This window comes from Dipodomys spectabilis, unplaced genomic scaffold (genome assembly GCF_019054845.1).
Source record: "Dipodomys spectabilis isolate Male_0828 unplaced genomic scaffold, ASM1905484v1 ptg000210l, whole genome shotgun sequence".
Classification (NCBI taxonomy): domain Eukaryota; kingdom Metazoa; phylum Chordata; class Mammalia; order Rodentia; family Heteromyidae; genus Dipodomys; species Dipodomys spectabilis.
Window position 1 is genome coordinate 1,148,431 of NW_024870887.1, and position 27,972 is coordinate 1,176,402.

Below are 27,972 nucleotides of genomic sequence, written 5' to 3' on the forward strand. Positions count from 1 at the left end.
GTTGACTTTTCAATAGCAAGTTTTTAAGGTAGCATTAAAACAACTTTCAATTAGCAAAAGCCAATTTGCACATACATTTCAGGAGTATAAAGCAAAAAAAGGAAACCTGAATAAAAGAATATATAAAGAGCTGCATGAGTCTAAGTAGGACTGGACAGGGGAGAGGGAAAGGGTATCTCAGAACACAATCCTCATCGGGAGACTCCACTGAGATGGAGTGGCGAACATGGGGCTTGGCGTTCATGTGGGGTAGGGGAGAATGTAGGGGCTGGTGACAGTTCTGGTCACAGAGCTACAGGGGCTGGGGGACTAGATTCACTGGAGCTACACTGAGCTGGTAGATGGCTCCTCTTCAGAATAGAAAGGAGGGGGCTGGGAAGGTGGCTCAGTGGTAGAGCGCTTGCCTTGCATGCATGAGGCCCTGGGTTCGATTCCTCAGCACCACATAAGCAGAAAAAAAAAGCCGGAAGTGGTACTATGGCTCAAGTGGTAGAGCGCTAGCCTTGAGCTGAAGAGCTGAGGGACAGCGCCCAGGCCCAGAGTTCAGGCCCCACGACCGGACCCAAAAAAAAAAAAAAGAAAAGAAAGGACACAATGAGGCAAATACAGAGCCACTGGGTACAAGTCACAGGCAGTATCTATGGAGTTGCAATCAGGGAGTTTATGGTCATTAAGGCAGAACTGGAGGCTCAGAGGCCTTAGGCAGAAGCAATGGAGAGCTAAGGTCCAGAGAACAATGCAGACCCAGCAGGGCAGGGCTCCAGGAAGAAGTCACCTGGTTAGAGGCCAGGAAAGGGAGCAGAAAGGAAGCACTCTCCTTGGGGCCTGAAAAGAGCCAAGACTCCCCATGTGGAGCCTTCCAGATGGTAGCAGAGCAAGGCTGACGTTAGCGAGCTGATGTGTGGCAGGGTGCTGGAGATGGGCTTTGCGTTTGGGCGCTGCTACCCACAGTGCTGCTCAGGAGGAGGAGCCACTGCTGGAAGAAGGCTACTGAACCTTCTAGAATAGGGGGTCAAGGGAGGAAGAAGAGCTGGGAAGCAAGAAGAAAGATGGTTTGGTAGCAGCCCCCTCAGGACATGATGTGGTCCAGAAGGAAGGGGAAGGAGGAGAGCCCGACTGCCTGCCACGGGAACAGGGTGCTGGAGCATGGAAAGTGAGCCAGGAGCCACGTCTCCACTTGTTCCCAGGGTGGGACTAGCAGGCTGAGGAGGGCTGGGGGAGCTGGAGGAGGAGCAGGCTGAGGGCCCACGACGCAGCAGAGTCAGACGGGACAAGATGGAGCCCACAGGGGTGAGGTCAGGTGTGAACAGAAGGCAGTGAAGGATTGGGGCAAGCCTGCCGGCGCTGGGTGCCCCCGCTGTGTGGTGGGCCTCAGGAGGGTTGGAACAGCTGCGACAGGAGGGGCTGCTGCTGGGCTCCACTGCAGGCTCACTCACAGGGATGGATAGCACTTGTGTCCTGGGGCCACCCCCTACCCTGCCCACAGTCCCCAGCTGCCCATTCCAGCCCCCAGGAGCCCGGACACCATGAGGTACCTTGGTAAGCCTTCTCTCTTTTCCTCTTCTCAGTGTCGATGTACTGCTCGGAGGCTGCCTTGATCTTCTGGACCCAGGCCGTCCTGGGGGAGAAGCAGAGTATGACCATGGGCCTTCCCACACACCACAGCTCCCGGCCTTCTTCCTTCTTTTGCTAACCTTGGCTTTAGCAAGTTTCCAGTCACATGCTTACTGGCTCTCCTTTTTTTTTTTGCCAGCCCTGGGGCTTGAACTCAGGGCCTGGGCACTGTCTGAACTTCTTTTGCTCAAGCCTAGCACTCTACCACTTGAGCCACAGTGCCACTTCTGGCCTTTTCTGTGTATGTGTTATTGAGGAATTGAACCCAGGGCTTCATGCATGCTAGGCAAGCATTCTACCACTAAGCCACATTCCTAACCCACGCTTACTCTTAATTCAAGTGCAGGACTCAACTGCTAAATGAGAATGAGCTGAGAATTTCCAGACAATTCCTGGATGCTTACAAAACAACATGCCTTTGCAAGGAGCTGGGGACCCAGAACTAGAAGATGCAATTAGCTACCTCAGTGACAAGTCAGCACCACAGCTTGGTACCCAGAGAACTATGTGCATGGGAGCAGCAGTGTCCCCTGGCCTTGCCATTGGAGGCACTTGTGACTGAGCTCATCCCCAAGGGAGTTTCCCAGAAGGGAAGCATAGGTGGCCAGCTAGGAGGCAGCTGTCTGGAAGGGTGCAGGCCTAAGGCCTGTAGAGAGGGAACTAAAGCTGGACAGCCCAGGAAGGCCTTGGGAAGAGGGATGGCCATGGACTTTTGTCTGAGTGCAGCCGCTGACCGGACTTCAGTGGGAACTGAGTGTCGGATCTGCACAGTTGGAAGATGGGAAGGAGCAGAGTGAGCAGAGGCTGGAAGCAGGAAACAGGTTAAGAGGTGGTTGTGCGATGAAGCACATCTAAACCAGGTCCTGCTGAGGACTGGAGCCAGGCGTGAAATAAGGGAGGCTGAGGACAGTTAGTAGGACTTGGGCACAGGTAGAGGTGGGAGGAGAGGTCAGGTTTCAAGGCAGGTCATACGTGGTCAGGACTGACCTCTCGTTAATGTTGTCTGTTCGGAGGGTGTAGACCCGGTCGATGTGGGAAATGTGGAAGATGGGCTCATCGCTGGAAGGGTCTGTGGGAAGTTTCACCAACACTTCATTCAGGAAAATGGGCTGAAAGAATTAGGCCAAAACACAGGCTGTGAGAGGGACCAGAACACCACCCACCTATGTCTGAAGACAGTATTTATTTGTTCTGAAGAGCTGTGTGCATAAGTAGAAAAGGGTCCAGTGCTATCTAGGTCTTTTACCTAGAAAGTTAGAAATGACCTCCATTTTGTAAAGTAAGGTAAATATCCGGGGTGGACCAGGTGCTAATGAATGGGCACAGGAGCTCGCATTTCCTGCAGCTGGTAAGGCGGGTTGTTCTCTGTACGCTAACGCCTGGCCCATGTCAGGCTCAGTTTGCAGACTGACCTGATGCTGAGTATGCCCATAGGTAAGATCAGGTGTCTTTGTGTTTGCCAGGGGGAGCTAAAATCCAAAGCTGGGTCTTGCTGATGCCCAACTGTAGGTAGAGGGGCCTGGGCACTGGGCCTCTTCCTTGGGAAGTGGCAAGTGAGTCACCTGATCAGGTGGAGTTCTAGGAAGGAGCAGGCTCAGCTGGAGGCAGGGCTCAGGTACAGGCTCCTGACGCAATGTGTGGGGCTGGATGTGTGGTACTCACCGTTTTATACATTTTGAATTGAGCATTGGACTTGGAGCTGAAAAGTTTGTCAGAGGCAGAGGAAACAGTGAACTGCTTCACCATGTAGGTAAGGAGAAGGAAGTCATTGAAGAGGAACCCGTGCAGCTCCTTATTGCTCTTGGTCTTGTATAACTTGCCACTGTGCAGAAGTTTCCGGGGTCCCAGGCAGTTGGTGAGGGAGTTGAAAATAAGTTGCTTATAGAGGAAGAAAATGTCACTTTATGAGTCCTGGCACAAGCTATCCCAGTATCTCCAGTTCCCTGAGCCTGAGGGTACTGTGGGGAATTTTCTAGGTAGGAAGGTGGCTTCAATATTCAGAGTTCCACCTGGCCCAATGAAAACCTATACTTCTACCCACAGAATATTGATTCTACCACCTGAATTTGAAGAGCTGAAAACACCCCAAATTGTCTGTTCAAATAACAGGAAAGATGATAATGTAAGGAGTGTCTGTAGAGGTAGATGCTGAGTGTGCACAGGCCCCGGTGAGCCGGGCACCACCCACACCGGGGCTGGGGTGGGGCTGGCTCCCAACCCAGATGCACCCTCACCTCCGCAAGACCTTCACACTGGACATGGGCCTGGATCCACTCCAGCCGGTCTGAATTCTCCTTCTCCCGAACTCCCTCGTTCACTTGTGAGCACAGCTCCTCCGCCCGCTCCAGGGCCAGCTTGAGGGAGGCGAAGTCCACGTGGCTCTGTGAGGTGTTCTCCAGGATCTAGAAAGTGGGCAGCATCAGGTGGTGTGTCCTCACTGCCCACCACCCAGTTACTCATCACTCATCCTCCTAGATGGTGCCATACACGGGGGTGGGGGGAGGGGAGGCTAGGCGAGGCACAGAGGTACACATGTTACAGAGAGAGGCATGTGGTTTGCTCTCAACAACCTCAAGTCCCCATGGTCTCCCTTATTTGCAATATCTAGTATATGTCTGAGTCAAGCAGAAAAGGTCAGATAAGGTGATGTTAGGGAAATGAACCCTAAGATATGTATTCAAATGTTTTTTTCTTTCATGCGATTGTTTCTAACACATTTATAACATTATTTCTTTGTTGCTTTGTATGTCCCTCCCCCACGGTATAACCCCTGCTTTCACTGTATTTGATGTCGGTATAATTTGTGGAGGGGAAGGGGAAAAACAAACCGTTTAAATAGGGATACAGGTGGACCCATTGCAACAATGAGATGTACAAGTCGTTATGTCAAAAATGAACTTTACAAGTTTGGTGCGGGGGGGGGGGGAAAGCGGGGAGGATTGGGGGGGGCAGGGGGAAGATGGGAAGGGGAAGCAAAGGAGGAGGCTACAATGCTTGATAAGAAATGTACTCATTATCTTGCCCATGTAATTGTAATCCCTCTGTACAGTATTTTCACAATTAAAAAAAAAAAAAGAAAGACCCTCAAGTCCCCCAAGTTCTTGGTGGATGAAGTGGAAGGCAGGAGCAGGTAACTAGGTGTTAGGTAGGTAGCTAGGTAAGGGATGGATGTGTTACTGCCTGACTGGGCCCTGGTGCTCTTACAAATTAGCTGCTGTTTTGACAAATGTGTTACTTTCATGAACTACAATAAATGATAACATTTTGAGGTCACTAGACCTTTTGAAAAAATCTGACAAAAGCAATGACTCCCTGCACAGAAACATATAGTAATATTATCAGCTTGAAGAAAAAGTGTACTTCATTTATCCTGAGGGATCCCAAACTACTCATGCCACAAATGGGCCAGCATACAGCTGTGTGTGGTCCTCTGGTAACGAGCAGCCCATCACTAGTGTCTGGACATCAGTCGGACAGTTCCACAGACCTTTGTTTACAAATATAACATGTAAGAAAGCTTGAAAGCCTGCCAAACCTGACCTGAAGAAGAGCTAGATGTATTAATGTGCTGTACTTTCAGTAATTATTTATGTCATTGTAGGAATATTAGTGTTGATTTATGAGGCTTTGCTGCGGTGTCATGTGTGTGAATGGTGTTTCAATACATCTCAGAAGTCTATAGTACTTCTGGCCTGCAATACTGCAGGTAAGGGGCTGAAACCTGTATTGATGGGTGAGTGTGGCATCCACACCCATGACTTGGTCTGCGCTGAGTTCTCATAGCTAACGGACCAAAAGTCAATGAACAATCAATAAAGAACTCTAGGATTTATGCTTGTTAGGCAAATGCTTTACCTCTTGATCCGTGCCTTACTCCTTCTGCTTTCAGTTTGTTTCTCAGATAAGATCTTACTTTTCCTAAACGTCAGACCACCATCTTCCTCCCCCTCCCTCCTCAGCAGCTGGGATGATAGGCAGTACGCCACCACACCCAGCCAATGCAATAATCTTATCTTATACCTGCTGTTTTCCTCTATATAAATAATTATTTTCTGTGGAATAATCCCTTGGGAAACCTGCCTTTTCCTTAGAAGGTGCAAGACCTGAAAATACCTACTCTGTTTATATCAAAAAAAAAGGTAAGATGGACTCTGGCTTACTCCTGCAATCCCTGTTATTTAGGAGGGACAGACTGGGAGAATCTTGGTTTGAGGTCATCCAAAAAAAAAAAAAACAAACCAACAAGTGTAGGTAGGAGGATTGTTATCTTAAGCCATCCCTAGGCAAAAAATTGAGACACTATTCAAAAAATAACTAAAGCAAAAAATGCTGGGGGCAAGGCTCAAGAAGTACTCTTAGCTGGACACCTATGGCTCACACCTATAATCCTAGCCACTTAGGACGCTGAGATCTGAGGATCAAAGTTTAAAGCCACCCCAGGCAGGAAAGTCTGGGAGAGTCTTATCTCCAATTAACCACCAGAAAATCAGAAGTGGAGCCGTGGTGTAAAGTGGTAGAGTGTTAGCCTTTGAATGGAAGAAGTTCAGGGACAGAACTTAAGCCCTGAATTCAAGTCCTATGACTAGCCAAAAAAAAAAAAAGGTACACCTATCTAGGAAGTACAAAGCCTTGAGTTTAGGCTCCATTATCACTGAACAATAAAGACTGGCTCAAAGTGGTAGAGCACTATCTTTGAGCAGAAAGAGCTCAGAGAAAGCACCTAGGCCCTGCATTCAAGCCCCACCATGGACCAAAAGAAAAAAAAAAGAAGAGGTATTTTGGGCTGGGATGTAGCCCAGTGGCAAAACACTTGACTGGTAAGTGCAGTGTCCTATGTTTGATCCCCAGTACCAAAAAAATTTAAAAGAGAGAGAGAGAGAGAGAGAGAGAGAGAAAGGCTGACTGGAATTTTAGAAGGTATGTTTAACTAGTCATCAAGTGGAAGTAGGGTACACAGGAGGTTTGGTCCATAACTGTTTAGGATGTGTTCAATGGGAGATTCCCGGGACTTCTGGCAGATGAATTTAGATTCCAGGAGGAAGACTGCAGCCAACAGTTATGCTGATAGCCTATCTCTGGCTCTTGAGGCTGCCCAGCTGCAACCTACAGGGCCTTTATCCATTCCTAACAAGGGTAGTGTTATACTAGGCCTGGGGTACTAGGGTGGCTCCCACAGAGGGAGAAAGACGATATTCCTACCCAGATGGGTAGGCGCAGCCTGCATACTCACACTCCTGATGAGCAGAGGGTAGCGGGTGATCCTCTGCATGGGCTTCAGCAGGAAGCTGGAAAGGGGCATTCCTTTGCACCGAGGGTCGCATGCCAGCTTCTGCAAGACAGATGAGAGCCTTGTGAGGAAATCACAGCATCAGTCAACTCAGAGCAAACACTGGCCCTGACTCCTGCCATTGACATCCTTGTACATTTCAACTTCAATAACTCAGAATCTGAAGTGTGTCAGGTAAACGGCAAGAATCTCAGCCTTTTCCCATCCTGCTTCTACATTCTCTCTCCTGGCTGCCCTTCCAGCCCACTTAGTCCCCTTTTTGTATTGGCTCTCTTTTATTTTTTCCTCACCATTACCAAGATTTGAACTCAGATCTTTGTGCTTGCTCATAACTAGTGCTCTACCACTTAAGCCATACCACCAGCCTAGCTTTTTGCTGGTTAATTGGACACAGAGTCTCTGGCTTCAAATTTCTGGTTATCAACTTCCTGAGTATCTAGGCATCAGCCCTACCGCTTCAGTTATTTCAATTTTTTTGTGATGGTCCTGGAACTTGAACTCAGGGCCTGGGCACTGTCCCTGAGCTTTTTTTTTCTTTTTTGCTTAAGGCTAGTGCTCTACCACTTAAGCTATATCTCCACTTTTGACTTACTTTCTCCCTCCCTCCCTTCCTTTTTTCTTTTCTCCCTTTCTCTCTCTCTTTTTTCTTATCTTTTCCTCCCTCTCTCCCTCCCTTTCTTTCTCTCTCACTTTCTCTTTCCCTCCCTCCCTCTCTGCCTTCTTCCCTCCCTCCCTCCCTTCCTTTCTTCTCTTCCTTCTCTTTTTCTCTGGAGATAGAAGTCTCAGACTTTCCTGCTGAGGCTGGCTTTGAACTGCAAGCGTCAGATCTCAGCCTCTTGAGCAGCTAGGATTACAGGTGTGAGCTACCAGTGCCCAGCCTGCTTTGGTTATTTTTGAGGTCAGCTTGGGCTATGATCCTCCTACTTGTGCTTCCCCCATATTGCTGTGGGTGACAGGTGTGGGCCACCATGCCCAGCCACTGCCTCAAATCTAAATTTGCAGATTTCTGCCACCCAAGTGGTTAGCATGTCATTTTCAATCACTGAAAACTACTTTTACTATCATTTCCCCCATTATTGCATATTGAAATTGCTTTTCCTCTTGTTTTTGGATAGATCTCTACTACATATTCTGCTAAAGGAGGCATTTTCAGGCTTTTACTTTTATATTTTCTCTATCTTAAGAAACATTTTGGATACAGCTTACTGTTAGATTTTTTTTTTTTGCATCCAGTCATGGGGTTTGAACTCGGGGCCTGGGCGCTGTCCCTCAGCTCTTCAGCTCAAGGCTAGCGCTCTACCACTTGAGCCACAGCGCCACTTCCAGCTTTTTTCTGCTTAGGTGGTGCTGAGGAATCGAACCCAGGGCCTCATGCATGTGAGGCAAGCGCTCTACCACTATGCCAACTTCCCAGCCTGATTTTTTTTTTAAAGACAGGGCCTCCTTTTGTTGTCCAGGCCAGCCTTTTAACTCAGGATCATTTTCCTCTGCTTATTAACTGTTGGAATTACAGATGTGGACTACCACACATGGCTTATAAAAACCAGCTGTTTAAAGATCAGTACTGTCACCATAAGGAAGTTGGAGACTTATCACACAAGACTTGTAATTGTATAATATAGTTCTAGCTTTACTTTTTGTGTTTTTTTTTTTTTCAAGTCCAGGGGCTTGAACTCAGGGCCTGGGCACTGTCTCTGAGCTTCTTTTGTTCAAGGCTAGCACTCTACCACTTGAACCACGGCGCCACTTCTGGCTTTTTCTGTTTATGTGATACTGAGGAATTGAACCCAGGGCTTCGTGCATGTTGGGCAACTCTACCACTAAGCCACATTCCCAGCCTTTGTGTTTAATTTTTGACTGACATCATGGAACTGATTATTTCCTTTTCCTTTTTTTTATTGTTATGTTTAAATAGTTACACAAAGGTGTTTCAATTTCCTCTTCTCACTGGTTACTGGAATCTTCAATGACATCTCTGCACGTGTTTCATATACAGACAGGATCACAGGTAAAAGCCTTTTATACTAGCCTATTTCTAGCTATCAGCTTTTATTCCTTTTCAGTTTGTTCATTTAGTTATTTTAAATTTTATCTTTTTTTTTATACATTTTAGGTAAGCTACTTTATGTTTTGTCTTGAATAAGATACCTAATAAAGTTACAAAATTAAGACAGTGACATTACATTCTGAATATTTCCCTGGAAAAATTAAGTATCTGGTAAGTAAGTTTACTTAAAAAAAAAAAAACAAAAACCAAAAACCCAGCTGGGTGCTGGTGGCTCACGGCGGTAATCCTAGCTACTCAGGAGGCTGAGATGAGGATCGCAGTTCAAAGCCAGCCTGGGCAGGAAAGTCTATGAGGCTCTTATCTCCAATTAACCACCAGAAAACCAGAAATGGTGCTGGGGCTCAAGTGGTAGAGCACTAGCCTTGAGCTAAAGAGCTCAGGGACAGTGCCCAAGCCCAGAGTTCAAGCCCCACGACCAACAAAAAACAAAACAAAACAAAAAAAACCCCAAAACCAAAAACCAAAAAAATAAGCATCATTCTGTTATTCGATGGGTAAAATCATGATCCTGTTCCAAGAAAAGTCATGTGTACTTGAAAAGAAAGCAACAGCCATCAGAGAACTGTCCCCCATCTTTTTGCTTCTTTCAGAAGCCAATAGCAACTTCTTCTCTACTGAGGTTTCCTATGGAAAGTGTATGCTGCTGCCCTTGGCCTCAGAAGGGGCCAGGGTGCCTGCAGACCCAGCAAAGATGCTTGAGGGGCTCAGAATGAAGTTACCTTTAAAAAGTCCTTGAAGTCTGTGTCTTCATCAGTCTTCTGCTGTAACAGAGCTGCTCCATTAAGCTGGCAGCTGCAGAACCGGATGTAGGCCTGCATGTGGGACAGCTCAGCCTCCAGGATGTCCCCAATCATCTGCACAGGCATCTTCTCACCCCCAGTCTTCTTCCGTACCCGCAAGGCCCTGCAAACAATATGCTCTTGCTCTATTTCTCAGGGAACGCCCCTGACAATGCATGGATGAATGCCACAGCATGCCAGAGGCAATGATAATGAGGAAACTGACACTGAGAGGAAAAGGGAGGGGAAACAGTGGGCCTAAAGCTCTGTTCTAAGAAGAAAATTAAGTCTATATATTAAGATGCTTCCTGGTTCTTTAGAATGGTTTGGGTTTTACCTTAGTTTCTTAGCAAAGTTTCTTTGGAAAGATTACCTCTCAGTTGAACCAGGAAGGCAATTCTGGCCTTTAGTCAGGTTAATGGGGGCGGGGCAATAGAGTCCTGAGGTGAGGGTATGGAGGGCTGCCGGCTGCAGGCAGGGGTGGGACAACACATCTGATCCTGGGACTCTGACCTCATGGGTGTAAAGCCAGGAAGGCCTCCCACGATTGGAAGTGCACAAGGGGACTTAGGCTGCAAACTGCGCAGTGACATCTGGCTATGATGTCCTCCCGTGTTTCCTGCTACCCTCCTGTCAGAGCCAGCAAGGCACATGATCCAGCAAGGTACAATCCGTACATGATCTCCCATTCAAGTATTTTCTGTGTTCCACTTCTTTACTTTTCCTTAATCATCATGTATTTTATGGTTACCAGACATTTTGTAAGATTACAGAATATAAAGGCTATAAATACAGGCTTTTTTATTTCTTTGTGTCGGTTGTGGGGCTTGAACTCTGGGCCTGGGCACCATCCCTCTCTTCAGAGCTCTATCACTTGAGCCACAGCACCACTTCCAGTTTTCTGAGTGGCTTATTGGAGATAAGAGTTTCATGGACTTTCCTACCTGGGCTGGCTTTGATCTGTGATCCTCTGATCTCAGCCTCCTGAGTAGCTAGGATTACAGTTGTGAGCCACTGGTGCCTGGCTAAATACAGGCTTTGACAGAATTAAAGAGAGCAGGAAACAGTGGGATGTTCCTTTGCTAGGTAGTGTAGTCCTTTTGGGGGCTGCACATAACATCAGGGCAGTACGGCTACAGGTGACGGCCACAACTCACTTCAGCAGCTTCGTGTTGGACATGATGAGCTCTTTCCAGTTCACAAAAATCAAGGCCATCTCTCCCTCAGTGAGAAAGCCTGACTCCGCCATTGGTTTCTGAAAAACCTAAGTTCAAATCGTAGAAGAAATTAGCTTAAGCATGGATGATAGCCTGTGTGTGATCTAAAGCAAATAATGTCTTCATAACTGTGTTATTTCTAAATAAGCATATTTATCACTCTTACATTTTCAACTGCATAATTTCCCTGCTGTTTGCTATGTGAGCTCCTATTAAGGCTGGTTCTAAAGACTGAGTCCAGTAATCTCCTCAGTAAGCAAAGACTCTCCTAGCTACTTCCTACGCTTGTTATGAAGGTCAGCCAGACACAGGGCACAAAGCACCTGCACCCAAGAGTTTGCAGAACTGAGCTGGGCTGTGGTCAGGCTGAACACTTCAGTGTTCAGGACTGTTGGGAGATGTTCACTGAGAAACAGTGATGGCTCTGGGTGTCGACAAACCAGCCCAGGCAGATGTGCACACAGAGGGCAGCTGGCTCAGTTAAAAGAGCACTCTGTTTCTCTGTGTGGGGTTGCACGTCCAGACACATAGGCTTAAATTCAAATACAACAGAGTTGAGGAGACTCAGGTATTAGTTCCAACTGACCCAGGAAGAAATAAAGACTCATAGAATAGAATAGTTTGCTTAAGGTCACAAAACTAGAATTAAGAAGCTAAAACTAAAATCCAATCTTTTTTTTCCTCTTTTTGGTGCCAGTACTGGAGCTTGAACTCAGGTCCTGGGCACCGTCCCTTAGCTTTCTCACTCAAGACTGGCACTCTACCACTTGAGCCACAGCTCTGCTTCCCAGCTTTTTTGGTGGATTAATTGGAGATAAGAGTCTCACAGACTTTCCTGCATGGGCCAGCCCAGATCTCAACCTGCCGAGTAGCTAGAAAGTTTGGCTCTTTTTCAAGTCCAAGTTTCCACAAAATGACCATAATCACTAGGAACTGACTTTAAAAACATTAAGAAAGAAGTTATCATCTGTAACAACTCTTATCAGTGATGTTTGCTCCATATTAAAACTTTTGGTGGGGCTGTAGATGTGGCTAAAGTTGTGGAGCAATTCGTAAGTGTGAGGTCCTGAGACCCATCCCAGTACCACACAATACACACAATATACACACACACACACTCACACACACACACACACACACACACACACACACACACACACACACACACACACACACACACACACAGAGAAACAACAAAACCCAAAACTTCTCAAAGGCTCCTCACTACCTTGTGCAGAGAGACACAAACTTCCTACAAGGTTCATAGCCTGAGAGATGTGAACTCAGCCAGCCTTACCAGGGGCCCTCAGGCTTCCAACACCCCAGCTGTGCTGGATATCTGCTTTCCGAATGCTCTGTGCATGACTTCCATTTCTGTTTCCTCTTCTGCAGACTGTGGTCTGCATAGCTGGCAGAGCCCTTCCTGCCTGGAGCTGGTCCCTCCTATAGGCTCCAGCTCCTATTGAACCTTACTCTGTCTCTAGAAGGAATGGGAACTCCGTGAGTACAAAAACCTCTTCTTTCATTTCTGTTTTTTGTATTTGGGCAGTATTTTATACTTGCTCAGTTTGTTTTTCCAAACGGATGGAAACAGTAGGCTAGTACTTCCATGGCTTCACTACTCCCTTGAAAAGGGAAAACGATCAGGTTGCAAACAACCATGTAAATACAGTTAGGTCAAAGTCTGAAGTCAAGGTCAGGTACTAGTGGCTCATGTCTGTGATTCCAGCTACACGGGAGACTGAGATCTGAGGATCATGATTTGAAGCCAATCTGGACAGGAAAGTCTCATCTCCAATTAACCAGTAAAAGCTGGAAATGGAGGTATGGTCAAGGGGTAAAAGCTTTGAGTGGAAAAAGCTAAGCAAGCGCAAGAGTCCCTGGGTCTCAGTAGGGGTAAAAAAAAAATCTGAAGTAAAATGGGCTTTGGGGCCTTAATGCCCACTCTGTGCCACTGTCTTTCCTGATGACTCCAGTGCGTCCAACTAAGTGAGGCATTCATATACCTTGTTTGTCTCTTTACTCTGAATGGGCTCAGCCGAGGAAGATACAGTAATGCTTTTCCAGCCAGCGGGCCACCCAGTGGGCAGAGCAGCGTTCTGAGCTTGTGAGAACCCCTGTCACTGTGGCACTGTCATGTGGCTCAAACTCCATGTTCAGCTGGGTGTGTGGCTCAGTGGTAACATGCACGCCTAGTGTGCCAGAACCCTAAGTTCAATCTCTTGTATCCCATACCACTACAAAACAAACCAGTGTTGGCCTCCCTTTGCTGCCAAGGGGGAGCAGCAAGGCACTGACACCTGAAGGAAACAGCTGCAGAGCTGGTCAGCGATGGCCCCTCACCTCAATCACCAGCTGCAGATCGTCCATGTACCGCTCTTCCGTCTGGATCAGCTCATGAATGTAGCCCTGTCTCTTCCTCTCAGCTGGCTGCATTGTGTCCAGGGCTTGGAGATCAGCACACCCTGCAGAAAGATAGAAGAGAGCTTAAAATACTTCTGCAGTTGTCTTTGTAGAAAGACATTTACGGGCAGACGTGCTGGGTTGACAAATGCTGCTTTGAAAGAACATGAAGGTGACACCACTTGTGTACCAAGCAGATTAGCAACATCTGCAACATGTCAGCGCACTCCTGATTGCTAACAGTGAAAGAATTAAGGATTCTTAAAAAATGGCCTTGAGGAGATTAGAATCTCACCATTTCAAGGCATTTTTAAGATTACTGAAATAATTAATTGAATCAAATGTTTGATGTCAGTGTTTTCCAACTGCAGAGCTTGAGTCATCCCTGGATCACTATCAATTGGCCCATTCAAAAAGAAGCAATTAGTCTCTTACATGTGCACAGCTTTGGTAAGACTTTTTTTTTTTTTTTTTTAAAGCATTACCTGTATTTGGGGCTGCCAAATGTATTTCTTAATTTCAGTTACATTTAAAGAAGCTGTAGAGAAATATGCCTCCAGATTTCTCAAAGGAAAGAAGCAAAAAACCCAGAAGTTTCCAGGACCTGGAGATTTCTAGCAAGACCACAGTGTTAACCCACAATGTTAACAAAAAAGACACTGCAAGTATCCAGCCACAAGCGACCTGAAGGGAAGTCACAGAAGACTGCATTCATTTTGAACCAACTTACAGGCACATCAGAGCTGAACTAGACGCCAAACTGTGACATGACATACTGCAGAATCGTTCATGAAGTCCTGGGGGCCTGCCTGTGTCTACAGATGGACACAAGGCACTGCCTCAGGAAGTTCCTCAGACAAAATGCAAACACAGCAGCTAATGCCAAATGAAATCTGTGGAAAGCCAAGGGGTTGGGCTGGCATCTGACAGATCAAACCAATACAGAACTTAGTATTACACTGAGTTTCATTTGGTTGTAGGAGATCCAGTAGCCAACCAATAAAGCTATTACTGGTTAACTAGTTAAACTATAACACATTGACTGCTGGAGTGCTGAGGTAGTAGAAGTAAGTTTTCTATATACCTTATTTATGTTTTTCAATAAAGGCTGTCCGGGCACACTGTTGGCTGGAATTCTCAGAAGTTATTGTGGCAGCTACTCCATTCCTAAATTGTTCTGCACTCCTTTGCTCAAGTAAACTCTTACATTTTACTGGTTGAAGGAATTCCTCTTTTAGGAAGAATTCCTCAGTACCTAGAGTACTTAGAAACTACCAGAGGAAGCAGCAGCATGATTTTCAGAATGCAGGGAGAGAGGAAGATGAAGGAAGTATGGATGGTCACTTGCAGTTGTGATCTGGAAGGGCAGCAGGAGATCTACTTAGAGCAGAACCTTGGGAATCTTGTAACTGATGAAGAACACAAGGATCACACTGTATATATGTGTGTGTGTGGGGGGGTACTGTGACAGGTACTGTGACACACGAACCCAGAGCCTCACACATTATAGGCAAGCATTCTACAAACTAAACTATACCTCCAGCCCTGGAGAGATTTTTAAAGTCAATTTCTTTTCCTAATTTTCTTTGAATTTTATAATACATTATTAAAGACAGCTTTTCTGTTTTCTGAACATGTGGACAATAGGTTAAAAAATTAATTTCAGTAGGTGGTAATGTGCGCTGCCACCAAGAAGAAATCTCAGTGCTACGGTTAAGTTCAAAGGTTTCAAGCTTCTGGGAATATGCATTTGTGTTGTTCCAGGGAGAAGTGTAGAGTGATGTGATGGATTGAGAAGGCTACCAGGAGTACTATACAGAGGACAAATGTGAGGGCTTGGTACTTGGTGAATGGTGCTGCCAGTGATGTCATTGGTGGCCCTGGCTATGGCTAGGTGACTGACAGAAGCAATGAGAATCCTTTCTAGGGTTAGCTCACCTCTTACTGAGTATCTTACAAACTTCAGCCATTCAGATCTGCATTCAGAAGCATGTGTGTGTGTGTGTGTGTGCACGCACACACACACACATGCGCATGCATATGCATGTGTGCGCACCAGTACTGTAGTTTGAACTCCTGGCCTTGTAATCTTGCTTGGCTTTTTCACTCAAGGCTGGTGCTCTACCACTTGAGCCACACCTCCACTTCCAGCTTTTGCTGGTTAACTGGAGATTAGAGTCTTACGGATATTTCGCGCCTGGGCTGGCTTTGAACTGCAATCCTCACATCTCAGCCTCCTGGGAAGCTAGAGTTACAGGTGTGAGTCATGGGTGCCGAGCTCCGCATTCAGGATTTTTTTTCACACATTCACATTCCATCACTATTATCCACTTCATATTTTTCTGTAAATTAACTTACGTTTGAAGTTAAACGTGCTTCTTATATCTGTTCTAAAAGTCATTGAAGTATGGACAATGATTGAGTCTGTTTGGATACTATTGGGTACCATTGGTGTCCCACCACATGGCAAACCATGAGGATGGATACATCAACAGTGGAAGTTATGGTTTACCTCAGAAGACACAAACACTGGACTCTAACTGGAATAATCACTTGAACAATAAGAAAAACCTTAGGACTTTGCTGGAACATACATGTCATATATTTATCACCATGCCTCAATGACTCCTTTGCTACTGTAGTAGCTCTTAAACATCTGTCTTCTGTTCTATTTCTCCTGACTCTTATCCTCACACCAGATGTTCTTAGCTACAATGTCAGGGGAAATACCAAGGAACAGCACCTTGTACTTCCTGCCTGCTAGTCCCACATTTTCTTCTGACAGGGAATGGAATCCCTTTTCTTTCTGAAGCCAGCATCCTGGCCTGGTTCTCTCTTGAGGCCTTTCTCTTTCCTTTACACTGCTATCTTCAGTTTTCCCTGCTTCCTTCTAAGTCCACAAACAAAGTGCTCCTCCTATGCCACTAAGTAAAAGCCTACAACCCTCCTCTTCCTCAGAACCTTTTTATTTCAGTCCATCATCGCAAGAAGTCTTCACCCATGGTCTACACAATTGCTTAGACTTTAACTTTAACCAGCCTACTACTCCTCAGCTCTGTCAGTACAGTTGTTCAGGAAAGAAACCAGGCTTTCAGCACTGCTGACGTCAATAACCCCTCTGCCCACAATGCTATGCTGCAGACGTGCTGCCTGTGGAGTCTGGAGCCCCTCCTAAGCCTGCAACTCTACTCTTCTTGGTGCCTCCTGAATTTCTCTGTCTGCTTGTGGTGAGGTTTCCTGCTCCCTCCAAACCAGAAAATAACAAACGGGACATGGACTTCCTGTCCTGTAAGGCCCCAGGAATCAGAAGCTGCCACACAGTATGTAGGACCACAATGGGCACAGAGCCCATCAGGTGGTGAGAAGCTCTGCTCTAAAGATACATTCAACCTGATGAATCCAGAGTTGTGAACACTTACATGACTACTGAACTCTCTTTTTGAGGAAAGGGAGAGGTAAAAACTTCTGATAAATTTAAGACTTGGAGTTTCTTGATCAGAATCCACAGCCCTTTCTGCCCATTCTGTCCCTAGAGTAGCCAAAGCAGCACTTAACTACTGGATACCTTGGTCCAAATACTGGTGTGCTGCATGCATAACTCACACTGGGTTTAGAAGACCTATTTCAAAAATATGGTGTGGAATATTGCATTATTAGTGCTGGGTGTGGTGGCTTAAGACTGTAATGTTCAAGGCCAGTCTGAGAAAAACAATGAGACTCTATGCCAAGCAATGTCTGGATGTGGTGGTATTACTATCATCTCAGCTATGTGAGGAAGCACAAAATACGAGGACTGCAATTAAGGCCAGCCCAGACATAAAGCAAGACCTCATCTAAAAGATAATATAGCCAGGTTTTGAACCGTATACCTCAGATCAGTCTCCTGAGTAGCTAGGATTACAGGTGTGAGCCACCAGCACCTGGCTTCAGATATGTTTTCTAAGTAGGTAGAATTAAAAGCATTAAGCCATCATGCCTGGCATATATATATATATATATATATATATATATATATATATATATATATATATATTTAACTTAGGTATTAGAATGTCTCTGAAGTTATATATATATATATATTTAACTTAGGTATTAGAATGTCTCTGAAGTCTATACAATTCCTGACGGTGATATAGGTAAGTTTTAATTCCCAATAAAATCTTTTGGTAATAGCATTTTAGTTCTGATGATGAATGTAACTGTTCAACTGCTGCATGATACAGAATGAACTATAGCTTAATTCTGACAGAGAAAAAAAATAATATAGCCAGGTGCCGGTGGTTCATAATCCTATAATCCTAGCTATTCTGGAAGCTGAGATCTGAGGATTGTAGTTTGAAGGCCACCTGTGCAAGAAAGTCTTTGAGACTCTTATCTACAATAAATTACAAAAAAAGTTGGAAGTAGCACTGTGGCTGAAGTGGTAGAGCACTAACGTTGAGCAACAGAATCTCAGGGACAGCATCTAGGCTGAATTCCAGCCCCAGAACTGGCAAAAATAAAATAACTAATACGGCAGGGCACCAGTTGCTCATACCTCTAATCTTAGCTACAGAGATCTAAGGATCACAGTTTGAAGCCAGCCACGCAGGAAAGTCCAAGAGACTATACAAATGGAGGCATGGCTCAAGTGGTAGAGAAATGTGACAGAAATGTGACTGAGAATGCCCTGAATTCAAACCCCAGTGAGAGCACACACATACAAAATAACCAACAGAAAAAGGGCTGGAAGTGCAAATGAAGGAATGTGTGTGTGTGTGTACATGTGTATCTATCTCTCTATCTAAACTTTTTTTGGTGGGGGGGAATACTTGGTACTGGTGCTTGAACTCAGGGCCTTGGGAGCTGCTCCTAAGCTTTTTCACTCAAGGTTCGTGCTCTAGTACTTAAGCCACAGCTTCAATTCTGGATTTTTTTTCTTTTTTTGTAGTTAGAGGTAAGAAAGAGTCTATGGGCTTTCTTGCCCAGGCAAGCTTCAAACTGTGATCCTCAGACCTTAAACCTTTTGAGTATTAGGATTACAGGAGTGAGCTATCAGCACCTGGCTGGAAATTTAAATATACTAAGTAAAAATATTGGTGGGATTAATATCACCTGCTTCTTTTTAAAAAGGTAACTGCTAGAAAAATTTAAATTACATGAGTCTGTATTTGTGACTCATGGATTTCTATTGAACAGTTTGTGCTAGCCACTATACATTTCCTCCCACTCAAAATGTGATCAATGGTTTCTAGGCAGAATGAAGTCCTACCAGCAGCACAGGGTCCACGGGGCTTCAGGCTCACCCAGCCGCAGTCTAACTTTCCAGCCTCCACTTTTCACACTGGCCCTAGGCTCAGTCCCCCTAATCTGTCCTATACACTTCCAATGCTGTTTTGTCTCTCTTCCTGTCTACAGCTTGTTCTCCATCTAAGTACCTCCTTTGCTTTCCCTTGGTGTCTAGTAACTATGCATTGCTGTGCTTAAATGCTATTTTAAAGAAACCTGGCTGCTTATGTCCCGATGGGTAGTACACAAAGATTTGTACTACCCAACACCAGAAGCCCTTACACTTGTTTTGGTATGCCCAGGACCTAGTATTCTGTGGCCTCAATATATGTTCACTAGGTAACTTTTCAGAGGTTAGGAAAAGGGTACTTATGCTAGGCATCAATAGTTTAGGTTTTGATCGGATTTTTCTTGTCATCAACTTTGATGCCAAATGCTAGAAATAGATGCTTATTTTGCTCTAAAGACTTTACATCTGCAGTAGTTATTTATTTGTAAATTTCTTCTAATCTTGTTAGAAACAAGTTATAAATAAAATTATAATTAGTATGTTATATCCTAGATTAATTACCTTTTACCTTTGTAAGCAACAGCATATTGAAATAAAAAGTTCTTCTACTTTCAAAGTACATGATTATGTCCTATCAAAATCATCTCAAACTTGGCCACTTAATATTTCCTTTGCACTCTGTGATATAAAATTATTACCTGGCCTTTACCCAGAGACCACATGAAGAAAAAAGAGAAATTCCAAACACATTGAATCACACCTAAACATGAACAAATGAAAAGTAGGTTTTACAGGATGCTTCAAAGAAATACACAATACAAGTAATGTAGTTTGTGTCCTTTTAATAAACACACTTGCATAGTTATATTACAATTTTGTAAAAATAAAAACAGATTATCTCATGCCAAGCGTGCCCAGCATTTGCACAATCTCAATACCTTTAATACTATACTTTTCAAGACACACAAAATAAAAACTTAAGGCAAAACAGCACTTTGAGACAATTTAATAATTTATTACATTACAGTAGCATTACAGCAGCATCCAATAATGCCACTTTAGGCAAAGGTCTCTCAGTATTTCCATTATAGATTCTATTTACAAGGATTCTTGGCAACTAGGGTTGGCATTTCTTTACTTTTCCTTTCCTCAGTTTCTTTTTTTTGAACTACCAGTGTTCATATTGTATTTCAAAACACTAAAATGTTGCCATATATTTTTTAATACTTGTACAATTTAGAAAGGACTAAAATTTTGGAGAGACTATTTAATAGATAGAGTTGACTTCAATTTTCAAATTTTCTAAAAATTAGCTTTGGTTTCAGAATTGTTTTTCACAGCTGGAAAACCCAACAAATTTAATCATACGCTTTAACAATTTTATCACACACTACTGTCTTTAAATAATGAGGCCTTTTCATTCTCTACTTTTAATACAGTTCAAATTTATTCAGTTGTATCTCATTTAAAAATTTCCATACTTCTAAAAAATTCTTTTTGTCTAAGCAAGTTGAAAGCTGCCCTACACTGAATCAAGAAGAGAACAAATTCATGGCTGAATGAGGTACTGCAAAGGATTACATGCACTTCAAAGGATTTAAATGATTATATGTCATAGTTTGTTTTTAACCTTTCTCTCAAGATATATGATGAAATTCCTATGCAAAGAGTGGTATTTCAGATAACACAGTAGCGTTTATTTTTCAGATTGACATTCAGCTTAAATATTGGGCCAGTATGTAATTTAATCTACAGGTACTTGATGAACACATCATTTTCAGATTGATTATAGATGATAAGCTCAACCTGAATGTCATTCTTAATAATCTATTTTCATCATTGTAAAAGTGAAGTGATTTGAGCTATAAAAACACTTTTGAAATAACTTATCATTAGATAGATAAGCCCAAAGGAAAATTGCTATGCAAAATGTGGTATGATTTCCAACCTCAGTATTTAAAGTAACTGTCTTTATACTGAACTCAACTAAAGGTTAAAAAGCATAAAGTTAAAAAGAAAGGCAAGACTAGGTAATCCATATAATATGGAAAAGTCAGTTTTGAGAAAGGACTTAGTCTTCCTACTGTTCTTTTAGTGACTGCAGGCAAAGATGTCATTCTACCCCTAAAATGGTATTATTGCTTTCCTGTTCATGTTATATTTGTAAAATATCATGATGAAGGCCAGTGCTAAAAATGGAGGTGGTATAATAATTAGAGATCCCTTCCCCAGGGAGCTCATATACATAGCTCCCTATATTCTAAAATTGTGAAGTATTTTGGAACAGACATTTGAACTTTGTAAAGATGTAACTAAATTGTTGGTTCTCTCTCAAATGTTGTAAAGTTAAGAGTTAGGCAATAAATGACTGAAATAATCCATTCGGAATATATAGGCACATTAAAATAAATATTGCACAAAATACTCCTCTAACTTAAACTGAGAGGTATAAAAACATATTTCATTTTTCCAAAAGAATTCTGTGAGGAAATAAAACTGTGAATGTATGTACACTTACCCTGATAATACTTAGACATTCACAAACAGTAGATTGCACTGCAGTTTGTAAACATTTAAAATTGCATAACTTCTCATTGATTTCAAATATAGTTTAATATTGTATACTAAAATTCCTTTTTGTTTCAACTAAGTACTCTCACATATATTAAGTTAATAATAATGTGTTATTTAAAAAATGTTGGGAAATAAGTGAAATACTGTGCCAGCAAAGCCAAGGTGGATATACATTAGGTTAGTGTGAGTGGATGATCAATCATTAGTCGTGAAGGTTTGTGGACACAGAAGAACGCCAGCTCTCATACCTCACTCCTCACTATGAGTCCTTGACCAGAGCCTGTGTGTGGCTTCAGGGTCTTTAAATGCTTCAGTGATTCCTTATGATTTCACTAAATCCAGGAAAAATGCCAAAGGAGGCCTTTTATGTACTGGGACATGCAGTCACCTGACTACAATAGGTAAAGTGAATTCTAACTTTAACATATATTATAGATAGAAATGCTTTGTTTAAGCCAGGAAAGGTTTTATATCTCACAGTCAATGATGGGAGCTTTTCATCCCTAAAAAAATAGCCCATAACCAATAAAGAAGTGATAGTTATATGCTGGACACATGATACAGTATCTGCAGCCCAGAGCACTTAAAGACCCTAGAGGAACGACCAAAGGTAGTGCTTGTTGTTGGGCAGCTGAAACAAACTAAACATCCCAATATGTACTGTGCACATCCTCCCTCCAGGTGCTTTCTTCTTCTGTGAGAGAAAGAAAGCTCCCCTGAGTTACTGCTCCCACTCAGATTACACACAAAAAAGGCTATTTCCAATCCTTGGCCTTTAAACATATCTAAATATTGGTACTTATAGTGGCATACTAGAAAGTAATAGCATAAATAGTGTGCATTTGAGGACAAATCAGGTTGAATCAATTAAGTGCTTGCTGTGGGTTAGGATTAGATCAAATGTAATAGCAGAACATAAGCAAACGTATCTGAATTCAGTAATGAACATACATGTTGCAGTAACATTAGAAAAGCATGGCAGCCCATTCCAAACCAGAGAGAATAGTTTGTGCAAATAGTGGGTCTTTGTGTGTTTGAACTCCCACCATGTAAGGGCAAAATGAATATGCATGCTAATGACCTAAAATTACCAAATTAAAAAAAGAAGAAAACTGCTAAAAGATGCCAGAGTGAACAGCAGGGAAAGCCACACAAAGACCCACTATCCTTGAACTTGTTACAAATAAATTTTAACGATAAATTAGAAACACAAAGAAATAATCACAAGTGGCTCTAACATTCGAACGAAGTAAATGAATTGTGTAGGAGATATTTGATCAGGGCTGCCTGCCCTGCCTCCACGCTAGAGTCAAACTTGGATAGTGGGTCTCTGGGGTGCTTTCACAACTGGAAGACAACATTGGGTCCTAAAAAAAGAAAAATGAGGAATAAAATGAACATAACGAAATTAGGTGGTGAGAAAAAATTTGACTAATAATAACATGCAACATCAACTAAATAAACTTGACCTATTAAAATTATCAACCTTAAAATGTTTAGTTATACAATAAAATGAAAAGAATATTGATAAAGGCTAAAGAATCATAAACAGTCATCTCGAATTTACCTGCTCTCAGTGCCTTTTTTTTTTTTTTTTGGTCTGGTCGTGGGGCCTGAACTCTGGGCCTGGGTGCTTCCCTCAGCTCTTCAGCTCAAGGCTAGCACTCTATCACTTGAGCCACAGAGCCACTTCCGGCTTTTTTTAAGTGCTTATGTGGTGCTGAGAAATCGAACCCAGGGCCTCAAGCATGCAAGGCAAGCACTCTACCACTGAGCCACCTTCCCAGCCCTCAGTGCCTCATATTGACTATAGCAAATGATTCCTTTCTATGTATCTAGGGAGGTTAAAAATCTCAAATACAAGGATTAATTATTTTTGGAATCAGAGCCCATGAAAATTATAGGCTTATATAAACTTGGTGAACAAAATTCAAAGCTGCCAATATAATTTTACTAAATTCTTCATTTTTGAAAACGTAGTTAAGGCTCTTCAGTGTCTAATAAATAGCTATTTCAAGCAAACACAACTGGTATTCTTCAGTTTTCTAAGTTGTTTTCTAGGAACAATAAACTTTTTCAAAGGAATCTACTTGAGAATTTTCCAGAGAATTACAGCTTTGAGAGCTCTTTTGTTACAAGATGGATGATGAACCTTTGTTCATTCATTTAGGCAAAACAAGAAAGTACTCAGTTTTCAGATATAATCAGACTAAAAATCCTAATATGTTAGCTAAAAAAGGTAATAGGTAAGTTGCTGGCAATTATTTTATAGCAAGAAGAAATATGAAAGTATTCCTATTTGAAACAACCTCTTGACTATTCTCTTTTTCTAACTCTCAATATGGAAATAATCAGGAAAACAAATCATACATTTTCCTACCCCCAATAAACAACAAACTTTTCAACAAACTATACCTACTTGTCTTTTTGGTCCCAGCTCAAATATAAAACCTTCCATGTCAAGAGGCCTTCTTTCCCCATAGAAGATTTAGGGGATCTTTTCCCAATACATCTGTGTGACTATTCATTACAGCAATTGTATTTGTTTGTCTCTTAACCACTAATCTCTGAAGCTACTTTAGAGAAGACAGTCTTAATATGTGTATTCCCAATGCCTGTAAATATATGGTGGACACTCAGAGAATACTTAGGAAGTGAAAAAATAGAAATATATTTTTATAAATCCAAAATCTAAAAAATAAAATGTGAAACACATGGACTCAGTTCCTTTAAAATTACTATGTAGGTCATCAATACTGAAAGACAACTTTTCCTTTTCTTCTTAGTTCTGTTTCAATACTGCAACTGATTTTGAAATTTCAACAACTCAAAACTGGTTGTCTTTTAGATTTGGGCTGTCTGATACAGCAGCTATCAGCCACAAATGACTATTTAGCTTTAAACCAACTAATTAAATAAAAAATTGAGCATGGTAGCTCTCATCTACAGGTAGACTAGGGCTCTGCCAGTCCTACTCATGTTAGAACAATAGATAAAGCATCCTTTGGTCAAAAAATATTGATATGGGGGAGGGACAAAATTTTCCTAAGTAGCCTAGGCTGGCTTCTTGCCTTAACCTCCTGAGTTCTGGAATACAAATGTACACTGCCCAAACTGGCTTGCCAAAAGTAATCTGCATAGTAAATGTGTGGGATAATTAAGTCATCTCAATCTACTTTCTGAATCGTTCAGCATTTATTTGCCATCTACTATTCAGTTAAAGAATAAAAAGTTCTCAACTAACTTCTTGGAGGGTTACTTTCCTAGAAGGTGATCACCAACCCTTCCTCCCTTCCTTCCTTCCTCTCTTTTTTTTTTTGAGGAGGGGGTCCTGGTATTGTACTTGCTAGGCAGGTGCTCTCCTGCTTAAGCTACCTCCTAGCTTCCAAGCACCTCCTACTTCCTCCATCACTATCTTGAAGTAGATTTTTCTAGAATAGTGTTTTTAAAAATGATCCTCAGAGGGGAAATTGAAGGGACTGTTACAGATGAGGCAGAGGAAAGCAAAGCAAAGCTTTCCCTTAGAACAGCTCTTATTATTTGCCTCATGTGACTTACCATTAGGCTTTACTGTTCTACCACTGGAAAAAAATAATTTTATTTATTTATTTTTGTTGGTTGTGGGGCTTGAACTCTGGGCCTGGGCACTGTCCCTGAGCTCAAGGCTAGTGCTCTACCACTTGAGCCACAGCACCACTTCTGGTTTTCTGGTGGTTTATTGGAGATAAGGGTCTCACAGACTGTCCTGCCTGGCTAGCTTTGAACCATGATCCTCAGATCTCAGCCTCCTGAGTAGCTAGGATTACAGGTATGATATTTTATTTTAAACTCATCACTTTAAATCACAGATGCTACAAAAGCCAAATGTACTGACAGGTTGGAATGATGTCAGGGGTCACTAGCCAAAAATCCTCAGACACAGTAGCTCTGAAAACACCTTCATCTTACAAGTCCAGAAAGATGTCAGATTAAACTGATTTCTAATTAATGACTATAAACTGCAAAACCATCAGCAGAGCATAAAAATGGCCATTCACCAGAGAACCAAGCTGTTACAATTTTTTTTGCCACTTCTCCTGAAACCCTCAGACACATTTGAGAATATTTACACCATAAAAAACCCTGGACTCCTTTTACCGCCAAATGGAAAAATTTAGTTGATTTATGTAAAGGAGTCTTTCTCATCCATCCAAACTATTTTTAAAGCTCTGATTTCAAAGCTCTAAAGTGAAAACATATAAAATTATTTAGTATAAAGTTGATAATCCTTGCACTGAATTATATATGTATTTATTATTACATTTTTACTACTGATAATCCATTGTATTGTTTCCTATCAACAAGCTATTATTAGAAATACATTATTCTGTTTCTAAATCTGTTATTATGAGAAACTTTGAAAATGGTTTTAGTACTCATCAAGATTTGTTTGTATTTTTTGTTTGGGTTTTTTTTTGTTTTTTCTTTTTTGGTACTGGGGATCAAACCCAGGATGTTGCACTTGCTAGGTAAGAGCTCTGCCACTGAGCTACATCCCAGCCCTTGTATTTTTTATCATGAGAAATTTCTAGAAGACTTACTAAGACATTGGATCTAAACATGTTGAGACCCTCAAATTGTTTTCAGAAAAAGTTGAATCAAATTGTATGTTACAGGTTCCAAGTTTTAGAGTATTCACTTTGTAGAAAATGGTGACAGCCTGATTAAATCAGATTATACTTTTATATTACTGTAAGAATAAACTTGTATACATTAAAATGGAAATATGTCTAAAATAAAATGTTAAATGGAAATAATATAATAGATATATTTAGTTTTGGCTAAGATTCCATTTATATGTTTTTAGCAAATTGATTAAAATGAAAAGCTAAGCTGGGTGCCAGTGGCTCATGCCTGTAATCTCAGAGGGCTGAGATCTGTGGTTCAAGGCCAGCCCACGCAGGAAAGTCCCTGAGACTCTTTACTAATTAACTATCTCCCAAAAAGCTGAAAGTGGTGCTGTGACTTAAGTGTTAGAGTGCGAGCCTTGAGTGAAAAAGCTCAGGGACAGTGCCCATGCCTTGAGTTCAAAGCACCAGGTTTGACCTCCTCACCTCCCCCCAGCCAAACAAAAAGGAAATGCTAAATGTTTTCAATAATTTCGCTAGTAAGAATCATGAATTTTTGTTAATAAATTAAAAACCAAAGGAGAGGAAAAAGTAATATTTACTCTAAAAAGGTAAAGAGTTATTTTTGAGTACTGTCCATTCCCTTATTATTATTATTGTTGTTGTTGTTGTTTTGGGAGCTTTGATTCCCTTCATTTATTATTAATGCTATATATCTTTCAAACCATAAAAAAAGGCTAAATAACTACCATGTGACAATAGCAAATTTCATACTTTGAGATTTGGACCACATTCTTGAAAATTGTGGCATAAAGCAACTATCTAAAGAATCACCTAACCAGCTGCCAGTGGTTCACACCTGAAATCTTAGCCACTCTGGAGGCTGAGATCTGAGGACTGTGGTTTGAAGCCAGTCCAAGCAGAAAAGTCCATGAGACTCTTATCTCCAATAAACTATCCAGAAAAAGCTGAAAGTGGCTCTGTGTCTCAACTGGTAGAGTGCTAGCCTTGAGTGTAAAGTAGCAGCCCCAGGATTGGGGGGAAAAATCATTTACTTCTGAGAGTTTCTGTAAACCTGTGGGAAATCAATATAAGGCTGAAGAATTAATAGCACCTACATACTGAATGGGTATTTTGACTAGATCAATAGGGCAATTATAGGACTAGCTAGTCTTCATTGAGCTCTAAAGGAACAAAGGCTGCTGAAAGAGGATGGTGGTAAAGGGAAGTTGCATAAACCAAAGAACTCAGAGAAATTACAAATAAATGCCAAAATCTGAAGCCAGCAAAAAAGTATGCTTTTGCAACCTAACTTTGACCTTGAGACCATTTTCTTACTTGAATCATTCATCTATATTTATTATGAGTGCTGAGTTCAAGATTGGAGTCAGCAGAGTAATACTGTATTACATATTAAAGTTTTCACATCAGATGAGAGATAAATAATTTGGTATTACTCACACTGTTGACTTGGGTCTGAGTCTGTCGTCATCTTAACATAGTTTGAAGGAAAGAGACCAGTCACCCCATTGATTTCTCCTTGCCACCAGTCAGGATCATCTTTGCTCATAACATTAATAAGTTGTCCCTTGGAGAAATTGAGCTCATCCTCATTATTTGCTACATAGTCATACATAGCAATCACCTGACATACTATAAAAAGGACAACAAAATAATACGCAAATTAATTATTTGTAAAGATCAACAGTATCCCGAGGATTTAAATTGCTATTATTAAATATTAAAATTAGGCAAAGTTTTCCTTGAGCTGCTCTCTCACATTCTCCTCCCCCATTCTGTCTTACAAAAATAAGAATTAATGAACTCCAGTTAAAATCCAAGTTAGAGCCAGCATTGGTGTCTCATGCCTATAATCCTAGCTACTCAGGCAGCTGAGATCTGAGGATCACAGTTCAAAGCCACACCAGGCAAGAAAGTCCGTGAGACTCTTATCTCCAATAACCCACCAGAAAATCAGAAGTGGCGCTTGGCTCAAGTGGTAGAGTGCTAGCCTTGAGCTGAAGAGCTCAGGGACAGCGCCCAGGTCCAGAGTTCAAGCCCCATGACAGACCAAAAAAAAAAAAAAAAGAAAATCCAAGTTAGCCAGTGCCAATGGCTAATGCATGTAATCCAATCTACGAAGGA

The 27,972-nt window shown here is 42.2% G+C and overlaps 1 protein-coding gene and 1 non-coding gene across 5 annotated transcripts in view; one reads left to right on the forward strand and one right to left on the reverse strand.

Moving 5' to 3' along the window:
• Itsn2 (intersectin 2) overlaps positions 1-27,972 on the reverse strand; it is a 128,965-nt gene that overhangs the window by 4,225 nt on the left and 96,768 nt on the right. For 3 of the 4 annotated variants that reach the window (XM_042696756.1, XM_042696754.1, XM_042696755.1), the window contains exons 28-36: positions 27,289-27,480; positions 13,309-13,430; positions 10,906-11,012; positions 9,689-9,872; positions 6,845-6,943; positions 3,849-4,016; positions 3,277-3,492; positions 2,602-2,723; positions 1,536-1,618 (exon numbers count right to left, since the gene is read on the reverse strand). In XM_042696756.1, coding sequence (XP_042552690.1) covers positions 1,536-1,618; positions 2,602-2,723; positions 3,277-3,492; positions 3,849-4,016; positions 6,845-6,943; positions 9,689-9,872; positions 10,906-11,012; positions 13,309-13,430; positions 27,289-27,480 — 1,293 coding nt within the window. Of the gene's footprint in view, positions 1-1,535; positions 1,619-2,601; positions 2,724-3,276; positions 3,493-3,848; positions 4,017-6,844; positions 6,944-9,688; positions 9,873-10,905; positions 11,013-13,308; positions 13,431-19,471; positions 22,588-27,288; positions 27,481-27,972 lie in introns of those variants that run through there. The other variant, XM_042696757.1, reaches the window with a different exon arrangement.
• LOC122122564 lies at positions 17,549-17,619 on the forward strand. The gene has a single exon (XR_006150173.1). It is a non-coding gene; the product is annotated as a small nucleolar RNA SNORD5 (small nucleolar RNA).